Genomic DNA, 18487 nt, shown 5'->3' on the forward strand with positions numbered 1-18487 from the left:
TCAGTATTTCAAAAATACAGTGTTGATATGTATAATTTCCCATTCAATAAAAATGATATAATTTAAAGTAATTTTTTTCTAATGCTTTCTTTATTTCAAATTGTGGAATTTTTCATTTTGTTTTTATGGGACTTATCACTTCTGAGACCCTTTCCTCAGGAGACTGCCAGTAAAATATATATAAGATTGCTTCATAAACCATGTTTGCATTTGCCGATCTGCAAGGATGAAATTCTTTGTTTGTACATGTGTTATTTTTTATTTCATTTTGAATGCTCTTGGAGAAGTACAACACACATGCAAACTTTTAGACCAGTTTGATTTGAATGGATTGTATAAGCATGGAGATATTATTTTGGGAGGTATTTTTGTATTAAGCTTCAAAACTGTAATTCCAGATTTGTCATTCAGATTTAAGCCTCAACAATGGCACTGTAATGGGTAAGACAAAGAAAGACTCATTTCAATAATCATAGTTGATTTCTATTTAGAGTACATTTAAAATATTAGAAAATGATCATTATTACATATTAACAAACACCTGTATCAAATAGCAGTAGCAAAATGCTATATTTATTTTAATGTTACTTTATGAGGTAATCCTCTGAATACTGTAAACAGATTAATAATTTCTGTAATGTACTGTATTTGTCTTTTGACAGTTTTGAAATTTCAGAATTTCAGCGGATTCAAACCATGATCTTTGCTATTGAGGAAATTAACAAGGACCAGGCTCTTCTCCCAAACATAACTCTGGGATATAGAATGTATGACAATTGTGTAACCCTCCCAATCGCTCTGAGAGCAGCCATTTCTCTTTTAAGTGGGCTTGAAGCAAACATGACTCTTGAAGACTGCAGCAAGTCTCCTCCTGTTCTTGCAGTTTTAGGAGATCCTCTGTCATCCCATTCTATTGCTATGTCAAGGATTTTGAGTCTTTTTCGTGTACCTATGGTAGATTTCTTTTTACTTTTTAGCGTTCATAATTCTGTGATAATTTCCATTCGATATAGTTAATCTGTCATTCTATTGCATATTTTCATTTTTCAATCTGCTTAACTTTAATTTTCTTTATTCAAAAATGTTTTCAGAACTGATTTTTACTGACTTTGATATTTCTCATTTACTTTTCAATCAATGCTTTTAGATCACTTGTCATGTATTTATTTCCTCTAAACAGAGAATTAGCTAATAGTAGTAATATGTCAAAACAGTTCTTGAATATGTCCTTGTATCATCAACAATTTTATATATAGCTTTCTTATAAGTTATAAGCATGCAAAATCAAAACAAGTATGGCAAAATTGGTATAACACTATTACTGTATTTTAAAGTATCCAAAATGAAAGAAATGTATTAACAACTACATAACACTACTTACATCAAAAGAGTGTTTCCATTATTTTACTTTTGTTTCAATTGCACTTTATGTTTAGTTAAAGACTTTCTACATAAATGATTTCCCAGTCTATACTTGCATTTGAGTCTTAACTGGGCATGTATATTTAAAAATTGATGGATAATGACATTTTTTCCCTTTATTTTTAGGTCAGCCATTATGCCACATGTTCCTGCTTAAGCAATAAGCAGGAGTTTCCCTCATTTTTCAGGACAATTCCAAGTGATGCATTTCAAGTTAAAGCCATAATTCAAATTATTAAGCAATACAGATGGATATGGATAGGCGCCATAGCAAGTGATGATGATTATGGACAAAATGCAATTAAGATCTTCATGGAGGAAGTCAACCAGTTTGGCTGCATAGCCTTTATAGAAACTATTCCAACTGTGTACAGAAAAGTAAAAATTCTTCAGATAGTGAATACAATCAAACTGTCTACTGCAAAAGTTATTGTTGCCTTTTCTGGTGAAATTGAATTAAATGCTTTGGTTACAGAAGTCATTTACCAGAATATTACTGGCAGGCAGTGGATTGCAAGTGAAGCTTGGAGTACATCATCTTTATTAGCAAGTAAAGAGAACTTTGCCTCCTTTGGTGGAACAATAGGCATTGCTGTTCGCAGAGGTGAGATACCAAAGCTGGAAAACTTTTTGCTTAATTCACATCCTGATTTTAATTCTAATAATAGATTGGTCATCCAGTTTTGGGAAGAATTATTTAAGTGCAAATTTCCCCAAAGTATAAGAGAACAAAATGAATCCATACTGTTAAGCAGCAGAATTTGTACTGGAACAGAAGACATGAACAGTGTTAAATCTGGCTATGGTGATGTTTCCGAACTACGGTCTTCCTATAATGTTTATAAAGCTGTGTATGCCATCGCACAAGCCCTACACAACTTAATGAATTGTGAAAATGGAAACGGCCCCTTTGAAAGCCGTTCTTGTGCAGATATCAAAAGTGCACAGCCATGGCAGGTAATGTTTTTAATTTAATGCTTAAACATAAAGTAATACTGTACCATATTAGTATTAACTTGTTCTGGTTTAATTTTACCCTCATTATTGAGTCATTAAGTCTAGAAAATACTTTATAATAAGAACTGTATTCATAATCTGTTTGTTAAAGCTCCTGCATTATTTGAAAAAAGTAAACTTCACAAACCAGCTGGGAGAAAGGGTGGCATTTGATGAAAATGGAGATGCTATTGCAATTTACGACATTGTAAACTGGCAAATGACTGACCAAGGAACAGTGGCAATTAATACCATTGGTGTCTATGATGAATCAAAACCTGCTGAACAGAAAATATCACTTAAGGAAGATAAAATCTTTTGGAACTTTGAAAATGGAAAGGTATGTTGATTTAATCTATCTATCTATCTATCTATCTATCTATCTATCTATCTATCTATCTATCTATCTATCTGTCTGTCTGTCTGTCTGTCTGTCTGTCTGTCTGTCTGTCTGTCTGTCTGTCTGTCTGTCTGTCTGTGAGACAAAGATAGAGAGAGAGAGCAAGAGAGATCAGTCAGAGTGGGTTGAACCCCTGTGAGTGGCATGAGGCAGATCAGTTTTTTTATATAATTTACACTTGGTACAAAGATCACTACACAAGGTATTTGAGGGGGTGTTCAGTCCAGGTCAAGATATGGAGTAGCAGGTAAGCACAATAGCAAACTGTTTCAGTCCTCTGTCTATAATAAAGAGCAGACATATTAAGAATAGTTTTTTAATGTCTCTCTGCCTTTAAGCTGGTGCCAGAGCTCAGAAGTGCAGTATTGCTATGGGTTGCAAGAGAGCACTGTAGAATTGTTAACTCATATCTTAGAAGAGGCTTCTCCAGAACAAGTGGAGGCTTTAAAGTACTGTATTGACTTTTTGTAGGACTCTTTAACTTTACAGTGGATGGTTGAGGTAAGAGTTGCCTGAGAAAAAATAAACAGGCCACAGAACAATAATGATGAAGACATTTTAAAGGTGTAGAAAGATGAAGAGAAGCAGTCTACATGTCCCACAATATACTGCAGTTAATATACCCAATCTGTTTAATTTATGTCTGGAAGATGATTCTAGCTGTGCTTTTATGTTTAGTTATTTATTTATTTTAATGATAAAGGAATTTATTGGATATTTGGTGGTCTGCTGTTTTTTTCCAAAATCAGATAATTCTGCATTTTATATAATGTTTCAAATGATAAAAGAAACATTAACATATTTAAAAATGTTTAGAGGGATGTAAAGTTACCTCACTAATAGATTTTAATCTATCAAGTAACAGTTTAAATATAATCTTCATCCTGCTAAAATAACTTGATGATGCTTTTAAAAGCAAAAATGGTTATGTCATCTTTCATTTTTCATTATCCTGTATTTATAAAGGTACCATATTGCTAATAACAAAGCTTCTGTTCCATTTAGGCTCCAGTCTCAGTTTGCAGTAGCAGTTGTTTGCCTGGCACAAGAAAAGTGCCACGAAAAGGAGAACCAATTTGCTGTTTTGATTGCATTGCTTGCTCAGATGGAGAGGTCAGCAGGCAAGTAGGTGAGTGCTACTGGCAAAGGACCGAATATAAATATAACACTACAAAGAAAGCACTATAATAAACTCATTATTTTGACTGAATTATTAGTGTATAACTGCATACTGTATACATTTATAATAATAAGAAAAAAAGATCAATATTTATTTCTCTAATACATCACTGACTGACTAGATAGATAGATAGATAGATAGATAGATAGATAGATAGATAGATAGATAGATAGATAGATAGATAGATACTTTATTAATCCCAATGGGAAATTCACAATTTCTATTACTATTACTAAAGACAGAAAACACCATATTTAAAATATTTTCTACTAATCATTCAATTCCACAATTTCGCTTAAAATACCGAAACAATTAATTCTGTAATAATTTCCTATAATGTTATACTATAATAGTGTATAGTAGAGCAGTTAACAGAATTTTACTGTAAATATTTACTCCCAAACTGACAAAAACAGTTTATTTCAGTATTCATTGTGCCTCCTTATGAGATTGTGACCTTTGGATGGTGAGGGGGCTTGTGTGCCTCAATGATACTTAGAGCTAATTTATCAGGAGATTTATGCTCCTGAAAAGGGTCACCTATAGTAACTACAGTAACTAGTGTAAATCCAGGGACTAGATAAGAAAATCCACAATTTGACCCTCATTAATGTTTGTATTCATTTTAGAAGACCCTCACCCAAAGCAAGTTTACTGGAATCCACTCCTAGAGTGAGACTTGGTTGTCAGGCTCAAATGAAAAAAGCAATGTGAGTCCACCATGTCTGCACACAACCCACAAAGAAACAAGCGGGGATCGGTTTCTTGATATCAAATGGTGAGAGTCTCACTCAGTCATTTTTCACTGGCTTCTCACCAAGCTCTTTCATCTGTTTCTCAAAGACTTGTGAGAAAATTGGTTGAGAAGCTAGAATCTTCTCACTGGTGAAACAAAAACAAGCCTCAGTAAAACCTTTCCTTTAAGATGTGTGGTCGTCTAAAGTTTTTTTGAAACCAGCTATGTGAAACAAATATCTGGTGAGAAACAATGGAAAATGATAAGGGCATTCAAAATTTGAATTATGGGAAATTGTAATAAATAACATACATATAAAATGCACAAGAAAATCAAAGTCTACTTTCTAGACACAAATCTTAACTGCACCCAAAAGAAAAAAAAATTGGACCGACTATAGCAGTGCCATCACATATTTTCAAAGAATGCTACAAGGCACAGAGGCAAAGCTCTGATGCTTCTTGTGTAGCTCCTTGCCATTTCCCAACAATGTTCCTATCTCTGATGATTTGTACCTGAAGGGGCCTGAGTTGCCTCGAAAGCTTGCATATTGTAATCTTTTTAGTTAGCCAATAAAAGGTGTAATTTTGCTTGACTTCTCACTACATTCATAATGGCTAAAACGGTACAACACCCTAGTACTACACCTTAAAGGAAGGAAAAACAATCTACAGTATTCATTTTTCAAAGCTGCTTATCCAGAAAAGGATCATGGGAAAGACAATGCCTATCTCAGCAAGCATCGGGCTCAAGGCAGTAACAACCACTGAACAGGACATCATTCTATTGCAGGGAAGAGAATCCTTTTCTATAAACATAGAATCGAGGTTTGCCAGTGAAGGATTTAATGCCAATTCATATGTCGCCAATCAGACTATTCATACTATATTTGAAAACCTGCAAATTTGTCAAAGTAAAACTGCCAGTGTAGACTCTTGCAATGTTAAAGTAACCATTTAATTGTTAATCCATGGACTCATATTCACATTTAAAGTGTTTACATAGCAGTATTTTGCTATGCACAAAAACCTTATTTGATTGAGGGACATTTTACATAGTACTGTAAAAAGCTGAATTTGTTTGATACAGGTTAGAGGCACAGACACGAGCAGAAAGTCCTTTCAGCAGTTTATTATTGCAACCACACTTTTGCCTTATACCACAAAAAGGCTCTTTTTCATTTACATCTCCTCTATTTTCCTGCATCCCTCACACAGCCTATCACAATACAGAAAAGGCCACATTTAAGATTAATCTAGCTGAAACCTTCAAACATAATAAACATTCAAATATTAAACTTAAAAATGTATCAATACTGCATTAATAATTAACGGTTTATCTGTAAAACATGATTCTACACTATGGTGCTTTTGCTGTCAGAGCCCTGCCAACGCTGGTAACCGAATGGTTTACTGAGGAAGCACTCATTCCTAGTGTGCCTCATAATACTGTAAAAAGAATAGGACAGGACGCAATGCGGTCTAGTTTACCTTTTAGCAACAGATTAAACGGTAAATGTCCTGCTTTTTAACAAAGCTTTTTACTATTTCCTCCTTACTTCGTAAATACATTTCAAAGACTTCTTTGCCTTTCATTCACTTTTGTGGTATGTCTTTGTTTCTGCTGAGGAATATTTTGATGTCTTAAACAGATGGCGAATATTAAATGAATGGTTTTTAAATGAGAACTGTGCAAACTTCAACCATTCAAACTTCTAATCATCTCCTGAGCCAGTGAGACGATACACTGATTCTCTTGTACATTCGCAAGCGTCACTCATTTTGAGAAAGCCAGTGAGAGTTTCACATGTTCTTCTCACCACTGTAAAAACCTTCTCACTTGTGAAAGGTGCTAGAGAAACTGGCCCTGAGAATCAGGTTCAATAGCAGCAGTACGACAGACAAGTGCAGAATATTTAGTTATATATACTTGGGTGTGTACAGTAATTACATCCTCTCTGGGTACCTCTTATAGGAGTTGTACAAGACAGCCCACTGGGAGAAGATCAAGGGAATAGACCCAGGACACAAGTTATATATCTCTTAATTGTCCTTAGTGTTTATGTTTTGCTAATCAGTTATTATAAATTACCCTTTAACAATTAAACAGAAAGATCATTTGTGTGGAAACTGTATATGACACTTCATGAAAATAATTGGTGCAGGTTGTTGTTCACAAGGCAAGCAGATCCAGGCAGAAGTGACATCAGAGTAGAACTGGGTAGGAGTCTGAAAGTAATTTAAAGTTTACCCTGGCAAATGCATGAATTTTCGTAACACCAGTGTATGATTGTAGGGGCAGGCAATGTGTGTTCCTCTTATGTTCTAGGGGAATGCTGAAGACTTCTTCCTAAAGTTACTAATCTACTTATCTCTCTCCAACTAAATCTTGTTTTTAGTGCACTAATTAAATAATGGATAATATTGCCCCATAGAAGTTCATATGAGATTTTTATTTTATTTTTTTAATAAATGTATTTTATATAACATGAGCAAAGCAGTATTATAGAATTAACTGATGATTGATCCATATCATTTTTAGTTTTTGGCATATGAGCAATGGCTTGCACTTTAAAAAAAGATCTTAAATATCATCTAAAATAACAGATTTAACTATAATAATATATTTTTTTTAATTCAGATGCAACAACATGTGTAAAATGTGCACCAGACTTCTGGTCTAACTTTGGAAGAAATGAGTGTTTATTGAAGGAAATGGAATTTCTTTCATATGAAGAGCCTATGGGAATCACATTAACAACTGTAGCAATAGTGGGAGCCTGTTTTTCTGTTGCTGTATTGGGATTATTCATACACTTCAGGAGCACACCAGTAGTTAAAGCTAACAATTCTGAACTGAGTTTCTTTCTACTTGCATCCTTAACACTGTGCTTCCTTTGCACTTTGTGCTTTGTTGGACAGCCTTCTAAACTAACCTGTATGCTGAGACATGTTGTGTTTGGCATCAGCTTTGTTCTCTGCGTTTCTTGCATTCTGGTTAAAACTATTGTAGTTATAATGGCATTTAAATCCTCACTTCCTGGCAGTAATGCAATGAAATGGTTTGGTATTGCCCAGCAAAGAAGCACCGTCTTTTTCTTTACTTTTGTTCAGTCTCTGATATGTATAGTATGGCTAACCACAGCTCCTCCTATCCCAGCTAAAAACACTAAATACCAAGCTGCTAAAATTATTTTGGAGTGTGATCTTGGATCTCTAGTTGGGTTTAGCTTCATTCTGGGATATATTGGCCTATTGGCGGCAGTATGCTTTGTTATTGCATTTCTTGCAAGGAATTTGCCAGACAATTTCAATGAAGCCAGATTTATCACTTTCAGCATGTTGATTTTCTGTGCGGTTTGGATAACTTTTATTCCAGCTTATATAAGCTCTCCAGGGAAGCACACAGTAGCTGTGGAGATTTTTGCAATCTTAGCATCAAGTTTTGGAGTACTTTTTGCCATTTTTACACCTAAATGTTATATTATTATATTTAAACCACAGCAAAATACAAGAAGAGCTGTAATGAGGAGGTAAAAATGAGAGATATGGTCCGAAAAACAATTTGATCAATACATTACTATTAGATACCTGTGATATTTTAAATGCGTGGGAATATTTTTTCCTTTATCACATGAATTTGAGTTGTATTTACTTTACTGTTAATATTGTCAAATAATTTTCCTTTCTTGTTTTCATCAACATAAATGCATATTATAGCATTAATGATGTATTCTTTTCATTCTGCATTTTTTAAGTCAGATCTTTGAATCACAAGATAGCATTAGATTACATTAGCTTATGATGAGGCGATGGTTAAAGTCCCAGCAGAGGCACTGACTGTGTGAAGTTCAAACATTCTCCCCATGTTTGAACAGGTTTTTCCCTGGATATTCTGATTTTCTTCAACATCCACAGTCATGAATGATAGGTTATTTGGAAAGTCTTTTCTTTGTCCACAGTGACCCTCAATTAGAGGTTAGGAGCACACACTGATTTATACAGTACATTGTCGCACCTACCACATGAAAAACCAACTCAGGATCCCAGATTATTACCCAAGTGCAGCCATGCAACGGGTGACAACTCAGTACCACACTAGTTCAGGTGGAATGGAACAGTGTGAGGTTTTGTATGGTTCCAATTCTGCCACCAACCCTCAGGCCCACATGCAGGGCTGGATGCAGATTAACGTCATACCCAGGATGGAGCAATTGCAGGTAAAGGACCTTACTTAAGGGCCCAACAAAGTAGAGTCACTTTTGCCATTTGAACCAGCAAATTTCCAATTGTCAGTGCAGATCCCTAGCCTCAGAGCCACCACTCCGCCCAAGACCCTCAATTAAAATGTGATAAAATAAATATTATATATATTTCAAAATCGAACTATTCTTTCTCTACTTGCCATAATAAACATGAAATGTTTTCGGAACAATACATTTCCTAAGTAATGCACAGCTGGACCTCAAAATGGCATCTTGTGTTGTGTATTTTAAAGAATGGGCAATGAATGAACTACTTTTAGCAGAGAAGGACAGTTAAAAATGTACAGACATTAAATGCAATTGATAAAAGCATTATGAGTTGTAAGTTTTTGATTCTGGCAAAGGTCTGGAGGAGTTTGTTGATGTGCCTCACCCAGGTGGCCCAGTAACTACAGTCATTATAGCATTGCTTAAAAATACTGATGTACTTATCTGAGAAAAACAATAGACTAAAGCAGAAAGCTTGTATATGAGCTCTCAGTATACAAGGAAAATGTGAACAACATTATCAATTCCTTAGTAATTGCAAGTAGGTACACATTGCGTTCCAATCAATCACATAACTATGCTGAGAAAGATGTGTTCAGATTTAACTTCCTGTTAAGAGGCTAGGAATAAATGCTTTTTTGTTATAATAACTTGTGATGACACATGGATCAACCTCTTTGAACAAGAGGTGAAAATAGAGATATTGAATTTCGTGTCATCCAGTTTCTCCTCAAGAGAAAGCACGATTACCCCTTCAGATGGAAAGCTACTGGGCATCTTTTTTTGGGGTTTACAGTGAGTGAGTGTGGTAAATAATATGCCACGTGGTCAAACCATTAACTCAGATCTACATATTCCAAATGTTAAAAAGTTGTAGAAGCATTTAAATAGAGTTTGAGGTCATGCAATTTGCTGAAGTCCCCCTTCAGCATGACAACTCACAACCAAATACAGGAAGCAATCACAAAACTCTGCTATATTGCTCTCCCACATCCACCTTAGAGTGACATCTAATGATGCGCAGTTATACCATGCCCTTCATAAGGTGTGAGTCTATGAGTGCTGAATAGGCAAAACACTAAACAAATTGTTGTTCATGGTTTGTAAGACCACTTGCATGATTTTCCATAGTGCTGAAAAAATGTTCTATTAAAAGCGTTTCATGTAAGTACACATCATTCTGTTTAAAGAGAACAAAGCTTTGTCAACCAGCAACTAAGTCACATCCTAACTTGAAATGTCATGGTGTTAGAGCACATTCTGCTGGCCCTGGGGGAGTGGCTAGCAGTTACTGAAAGATAATAAACTTTTATCAAGAAATTCTACATAAAAAATCTGATTATCTGGTTGTGATCTGGACTGTACTTTCTCCGGTCCTGTTCAGCCTATATACATCAGACTTTCAATACAACTCGGAGTCCTGCCATATGCAAAAGTTCGCTGACGACACTGCTATCGTGGGCTGCATCAGGAGTGGGCAGGAGGAGGAGTATAGGGACCTAATCAAGGACTTTGTTAAATGGTGCGATTCAAACAACCTACACCTGAACACCAGCACAACCAAGGAGCTGGTGGTGGATTTTAGGAGGCCCAGACTCCTCATGGACCCCGTGATCATCAGAGGTGACTGTGTCCAGAGGGTGCAGACCTATAAATACCTAGGAGTGCAGCAGGATGATAAATTGGACTGGACTGCCAATACTGATGCTCTGTGTAAGAAAGGACAGAGCCGACTATACTTCCTTAGAAGGCTGGCGTCCTTCAACATCTGCAATAAGATGCTGCAGATGTTCTACCAGATGGTTGTGGCGAGTGTCCTCTTCTACGCGGTGGTGTGCTGGGGAGGCAGCATAAAGAAGAGAGACGTCTCACGCCTGGACAAACTGGTGAGGAAGGCAGGCTCTATTGTAGGCATGGAGCTGGACAGTTTGACATCTGTGGCAGAGCAACGGGCACTGAGAAGGCTCCTGTCAATCATGGAGAATCCAATGCATCCACTAAACAGTATATCCAGACAGAGGAGCAGCTTCAGTGACAGACTCCTGTCACTGTCCTGCTCCACTGACAGACTGAGGAGATTGTTCCTCCCCCACACTATGCGACTCTTCAATTCTACCCAGGGGGGTAAACGTTAACATTATACAAAGTTATTGTCTGTCTGTATACCTGCATTGTTATCACTCTTTAATTTAATATTGTCTTTATCAGTATGCTGCTGCTGGAGTATGTGAATTTCCCCTTGGGATTAATAAAAGATCTATCTATCTATCTATCTGATCTGAAGCTCAAAAGAAGTATGACCATATTAAAGTCTGGAACTCAGTTTTTTTAAAATATTCTATAATAAGCTTAAAGCAATATTTTCATGTAGGACATTTCAAAAATATAAACGAGCTGAAAAACTTAGATAAAAAATAAATGACCCAGAACACCTACAGGGACATTATCAATGTTTAATAAGCAGTTTCCAGGAAGAATTTGGTTAAGGTTATAAATGTCTTCTAGTTACTAACTATGCATTTTCATTTTTTAAATAATATGTAGCTGCATTTATTGAGGGTCTCTAAATAGTTCAAAATACAACTACCAGAAAGGTATTACAGCAGTTCATATAACTTGCTTCCAAAAAAGACAGTGTCTTTGTTTTAAAAATTGATTGAAATTCAAAGCAAACAATTCACACAAAAATAAAGAGAAAAATTGATATTAAAAAGAAAATGTGAGTTCTTGCATAAGATGTTCAATTTAAGGTTTAGACTTACATTTCTTCCAGTTGCTATTTGTTATCTGACACTAGGAACGTACTCACATCGCTTAAAGCTAATGTAATGGTTGCGGTAACAAAATTCGATTCGATTAGATTAGATTAGATTAGATTAGATTAGATTAGATTAGATTAGATTAGATTAGATTAGATTAGATAAACTTTATTAATCCTATGGTGAAATTCAAATGTGTACAGCAGCAGAAACATATAAAAACAAGAATGCAACCTTACAGGACAGATAATTCATTCAGTCAATTGATAAATAAATACATACATTTAATGAGTACATTGGATAGAAGCAATAAATTGCCTGACAGCAGTGGGCAGAAAAACACCTGAGAAGTGCTTCTTAGTACACTGTGGTGGAGTGGGCTTAAAGTGCTCAAAGAGATCGCCTGATGGAGGGGATTTTTCATGACATCATCAAATTTTGCCACCATCTTCTTTGATACAAAGCTTCTAGCATGTCCAGGGTTTGCCCTGTGATGGAACAGGCCTTCCTGATAAGTTTGTTCAGGCATTGTGCTTCTTTTGCGCTCAAGTTGCTTCCCCAAGAGAGCATGTATTATGCAACACCACACTGCCTACTATGGACTGGTAGAACTTTTCCAGCAGGTTGCTGTGCACATCAAAAGACCTGAGGCTGCTTAGCAAATACAGTCTTCTCTGGCCCTTCTTCTATAGTGCCATTGAGTTGTTAGACAAGTCCAGTTTGTTGTTTATGTGAAACCCCAGGTACTTGTAGCTCTGCCCCACTTCTATGTCACCCATGAATGGTGCCTGGTCTCAGAGTCTTCTGATGATGAGTTGTAGGTTGTTGTTGCTGCAGCACTAAATTAAGTTCTCCATGACTTTCCTGTACTCTGACTCATCTTTTTTATTAATGCAGCCTATGATGGTTGAGTCATCTCACAATTTCTATAGATGTCAAGTGCTGGTATTATGCTGGAAGTCTGTTGTGTAGAGGGTGAACAGGAAAGGAGACAGGACAGTTCCCATTACGTGCTCCAGTATTACACACCACCATTTCTGACATATAGGACCTCAGCCTCACAAACTGCTGTCTGCTGGTCAGGTAATCCTGGAGATAGTGGGAGCATCAAGATTCAAAGCCTTGAGCTTTTTCTTCCGTTGTTGAGGCAAAATGTTGTTAAACGCACTGGAAAAGTCAAACAATATGATCCTGACTGTGGTGCCAAGTGGGAGTAGGCTCTGTGGAGCATGTAGATGACAGCATCCTCCACACTTGAGAGCATCCTCCACTTGTATGTGCCTGATAGGCAAACTGCAATGGATGTTCTGAAAGAAGGTGTCATAGCTACAATATTTTATGACCAGTCTTTCAAATGTCTTCATGATGTTTGAAGTAAGAGCAACTGGTCTGAAGTCCTTAGAATCACTGGAATACCCTTTCTTTGGCAGTGGGACCACACAAGATGTTTTCCACAGCTGGGGAACTTTCTGCAAATTCAGAGAAAGTGAGAACAATTGCTAAATGACCCCACAGAGCTGGCTAGCACATGTTTTCAGAACCCTGAGGCTGATTCCATCCAGCCCAAAAGCCTTGTTTGTGCAGAGTTTTCCCAGTTCTCTCCTTGCATGATCCAGGGAGTGGAGTGGTGCTGGAGACCACAGGTGTGATGTCATTGTAGGTTGTGCAGGTTGCAAATGGCAGTTGGGTTTCTAGAACCTCCTCAGCTTGCACACAGACGCTAGCAGTGTTAGGAGAGGGCTGGACTGACAAGAATGTTAATGGTTGCAGTAACATAATGGTGTGGCAGGCGGCCGGGGCCCATGCCCGGCCAGGATGCCCATGCAGCATAAGTTTCAGTGGAGCAAGGATGTCAGACCCAATACCTCCCCCTGGATGCTAGATGGCAGCCTCCCTGGTTTGCAGCGGTGCCCCAGACTCCTGCAGGGTTTCATGGGGGTTGGAGTTTGATGCAGCCCTGTTGGGTTCTGCAGGCGCCGCCAGGGGGTGCTGCAGTGGGAGCTGCTGGGCCCTTCTGGGCAGTTATTTCGCCACACCCGGAAGTGCAGCAAGGTGTCACCAATCAAGCACCTGGAGCCCTTCCAGGTGCCTAATAAAAGGAGCCAGTATCGGGAGGAGGAGGAGGACAAGGTTGCCTGGTAGGAGTGCTGGAGGAAGAAGAGTGTGCTTTGCTTTGTGTTTTACTTTGTGTGTTTGTGCTTGGGACTGTGTACTGCCTGTGGGACACTGGGAAGACGTGCGCCCACAGGCAAAGAAAAATAAATAGTTTACTTATTTTACGAGTGCCTCTGTGTCCAGTCTGTGTCAGGTCGGGCGCGTATATAGCACCTTTTCACAATGGTCAAAAAACTATTTGCCCCTAATGCCTCTCTGTCTAACAGTTCATGTTTCTTTTTGGCAGTCTAACTATAATCTGCAAGCATTCTGTTGTCATACTGAGCTAAACATTAAGAACATTTCATTAATTTATAGTTTATATGGGGTAAAAGAAATCTTACAGTATTTTTTATTATTTCTATTCAAATTCAAACCAGGTAAAAACCTATATATTTACCATTAACATTAACTTAAAAGATTTGGCTCTTATACAATATATTAAATGATTATACAACAGTGTATATGCTGCTTGTTTAATTAGATTTTACTATGATGTAAATAAAGTCATATTACATTAACAGGAATCTATCTAGAAAACTAGAAATGATTCGCAGAGGTGTTTTGTTCTTTCTAACACCTTAAAATATATTTGCATAGCAGAAATTTTAAACCAGACAAGAGTTTCAAGATGTGTTGTTCACACTTTTCTGAAGAAGCACAAGGAAATGGGCAATGGGGAATGAGGACTAGAAATGCAGTGGTCAACAATGGGAACTGAGTGTACGGAAACAAGAAATACATCAAACTAACATCCCTTCAACATCAGTTCTGAACTCAAAGAAAGCACTATAACCCATATACAACCCTCTGCTGACCAGAGAAAGGAATTGACAGGATTTGTCTTCATGGAATGCAACCAAAAAGCCATTCCTCCAAAGTGAAAGAAGTTATCTTGTGCCCAAAAATACAAAGGCTGGGGTGCAGAACAATAGCAGGAAGTTATCTGCACTACCAAGTCACAATTTGAAGTTTATGACTCAAAAATTAATCAGTTTATTCATAGAAGAGCTGTAGAGCACACCATGGATGAGTGTTTGCAGCCAACAGTGAAGCACTGCAGAAGTTCCTTCCATGTTTGGTTCTTCATTTCTACAAATGTAGTAGGTATTGTGGTCAGAATTAATGGAATTCTCAGTACTGAGAAGTACAAGCAGACTCTCATGTATTATCTAATACCATCAGGACAGCCAAAATCTGCAGAAGGACTATGGCTAGTTTGTCAGGATGTTTTGAACTATACAGCAGTATATTTTTTCTTAGAAAACTAAACAAAAGTGCAAATAAGATAAGTGTTGGCTGGTCACACCCAATATTCATTTAATTTAGATTTTTATTGTTTACTGCTCTTAATATTAAATTGATATTTAGAATAATTTCCATATTTTTGAAAGCATCTTTGCTTTACAGAATATTTTACATGTGCTTAAGACTTTGGCACAATACTTTGTATGTTTATATATTTAGGGTGGTCTACAAACAGTTGATGATAGTAAAATCATTTCTGCATAAGCCTTATTTTTGTCCTTTAGGGATAGCTTACCTGTGAAATTTCAGCCTGATTGTGAGACATTTAGAGGTGGTCCATTCTGAACATTTATTAGTATTGTTACTACATACATACTCTTGCACATGGTTTTTAAATGGCTAAATGACTAGTAAACAATTAAATTAAATGAAACGGATACCTTTCTAGTACTAAGGTGGAGGTCCTAATACATTCTAATAGTAAGTTTCTACTGTATTTAAGTCCTTTTTGATGACAGAGTCTCAGCAGTAACAAAGGAAAAGATAGTGCAAAGTGTGCAATGGCCACCTTTACCAGACATTCCTAGACTTCTTAAACTGATAAATGAATCTGAAAAACTGAAGTTGGATGATCTAGTAACAGAAAGAACAACATCCTCTAACATCCTTATGGAAAAAGGCAAAGAAAGGTCCTAGTTGCTTCTCATGCAACCACCATAGAAGTGGACAGATGATCCAGTCTTCAATGGATTTTGTGAACAGTCAGCACACATGGCGGTAGTGAACAATGAAAGAGGAAAAAGTCTAATTGAAAAATACAATTACATACTGACAAAGATTGAGGAAAAAAACAGCTTATTCTTTGCCTGGTTGCAAAAATTTTTCAATATCATCAAAGATCATTTTAATCTTGTAGAACTACAAGTGTGGAAAAGCTGTCTGCTGATCAGTAAAGATGCCATAAAAACTACTAAATGGAATGACCTTTAAATGTTGTTTATTTTTGAAAACATTTTGTGTGTTTGTTATAAATATATTATATGAGAAAGAATGAAACTAGCCTTGTGGAAATGTGAATCTCTTTATTAGGACCATCCTAATAAACATTAGATTAGGTTAGATTATATTAGACTAGGTAAACTTTATTAATCCTAAAGTGAAATATGGATGCATGCAACAGCAGAAGCATGAAAAACAAATCTACAGACATCAATCAATCAATAATGTATATTGTTTAAAAATTGCAAAAAGAACTTAAAATTGTAAAATGAATTTTAAGAGTATCAGCATTTAGTTTGGGTTGTCCGGAGGAAGAATTGCCTGATAACAGCAAGCAGAAAAGATTTCCAGAAGTGCTTCTTCTTCTTCTTCTTCTTCTTGTGTTGGTGTTACCGGTGTTCCCAGAAGGAGGTGTTTCATCTCGCAGGGCACCTTGGATATCATCGAGAGGAGTCGCAGCGCACGGCTCAATGGCAACACTGGTCTGTACCAGGAACTGAGAAGGATGGCTGCGAGGGCTCTGAAGGCAGATAAAGAGGCGTTTGTTAGAGGAATCTATGAGCAAGTGACACACCATCTGCGGTCTAGCAGCCCATGTACTGCTTCCAGAGGAATCGAAGCATTACACACATCCAAATCTGTTCCTCGGAGAGTCGCAGTCAGGGTGGCTGATGGAATGGTCCTTACGGATGACACTGCAGTTGTGACCCTCTGGGCTGGCTACTTTGAGCAGTTGTTCAAAGCTGGTCCTCCAGCTAGGACGTTAGATATCTCTGGGTCCATGGTTCTTGAGGCTGATCCACCAATTAGCTGTGAACCACCCAATCTTACTGAGATTGTACAGGTGGTGAACCAGCTGCGGGGAGGAAAGGCTGCAGGGATCTGTGGTATCCAGGGTGAACTTCTCCAGGCTGGTGGTAAGGCTGTCCTCCTGGCATTGCAAGCAATCTTTGCTTCCATTTGGGAGACTGGCATCATCCCAACTGACTGGAAAATGGGACTTATCGATCCCTATCTGAAAAGGGAAGGGTGATCGCCTGGATTGCAGCAACTACACTGCTCTCGGTGCCGGGTAAGGTTCTTGATAGGGTCATCCTCAATAGGATCCGTGATCACTTGCTCACCTAGCAGCGAACGGAACAGTCGATAGCTATGCAAAAGGACAAAGGTCCAAGTCTTTAGAGTCCTGGTGTTTCCTGTCTTGCTATATGGTTGCGAGACATGGATGCTATCCAGTGACCTGAGACGAAAACTGGACTCCTTTGGTACTTTGTCTCTCCGGAAAATCCTTGAGTATTGTTGTTTTGACTTTGTGTCAAATGAGTGGTTGCTCATGGAGTCCCGAATGGGGCACATTACCCGCATTGTGTGGGAGCATCAGTTACGGCACCATGGCCATGTGGCGCATTTCCCCGAAGGTGATCCAGCTCATAAGATCCTCATTGTTGGGGACCCGAGTGGCTGGACCAGGCCAAGGGGTTGCCCATGTAACACCTGGCTGCGGCAGATAGAGGGTTTGACTAGAACGTGTGTCTGCCTGGGGGGGTAGCCAAGCGGGATCCCGAGTTGTTTCGTCGTGTAATGGTTGCAGCAATGCACTGTACCAGTGCATGCTCCCCAACTTGACTTGACTTCTTAGCACACCATGGAGGAATGAGCCTGTGGCTAAAAATGATCATATACAGTATATATATATATATATATATATATATATTAATCTTCAGTATATGTGTACAGTAAATGTACAAAGCAACCTTATTATAAAAACTGATTTTAAAGGCCAATACAGGTCTCCTTTAACTCTTTATTCATGGTTTAACTGTACAGTTATGTCTTTGAAATGTCAAAATGCCCACTGGGGGCTAGGACTGGTTGCCTGGAGTCAGTAAGACTTCACTTTAAACAAGATGTTTATTTTAATCCATTTTCTGAATATACTTTCCCTATTACAGTGTCGCATGGATCCAGAGCCTGCCCCTTCAGCATCAAGCATTTGCCTGGAAACAAACTCCAGATGGATTGCTGGTGCATTGTAGGATGCACTCATTCGCACATAGTAAAGCTGCACACACACAAACACAAAATCCTAGTAATACACGCCAGTTCAGTACCTGCCTTTATTTTAAAATATCTTTACCAAGAAGAATCCATGTGATCGTGGCTAGAATGTGTACACTCCACAAAGAATGAATTGAATATCATACAGAGATCTTTCAAGCAGCATCACTAAAAACTAGGCCACTATGATGCTCAAGTGCCATTATTGTATTTGTTAATTTTCCATCAAACTTAGTTTCTGGACTGATGTGTTATTTTGCAGTTGATGATCTGTCAGTACGTG

At 37.6% G+C, this 18487-nt stretch overlaps 1 protein-coding gene across 1 annotated transcript; it reads left to right on the forward strand.

Moving 5' to 3' along the window:
- Positions 1-226: 226 nt before the first annotated feature.
- LOC114669620 (extracellular calcium-sensing receptor-like) lies at positions 227-8288 on the forward strand. The gene is made up of 6 exons (XM_028825800.2): positions 227-441; positions 663-954; positions 1549-2379; positions 2531-2758; positions 3824-3947; positions 7375-8288. Exons 1-6 carry the CDS (start codon positions 227-229, stop codon positions 8268-8270), a joined length of 2586 nt encoding a protein of 861 aa, XP_028681633.2. The 3' UTR covers positions 8271-8288.
- The last annotated feature ends 10199 nt before the right edge of the window (positions 8289-18487 follow it).

The sequence above is a fragment of the Erpetoichthys calabaricus genome, chromosome 2, assembly GCF_900747795.2.
Source record: "Erpetoichthys calabaricus chromosome 2, fErpCal1.3, whole genome shotgun sequence".
Classification (NCBI taxonomy): domain Eukaryota; kingdom Metazoa; phylum Chordata; class Cladistia; order Polypteriformes; family Polypteridae; genus Erpetoichthys; species Erpetoichthys calabaricus.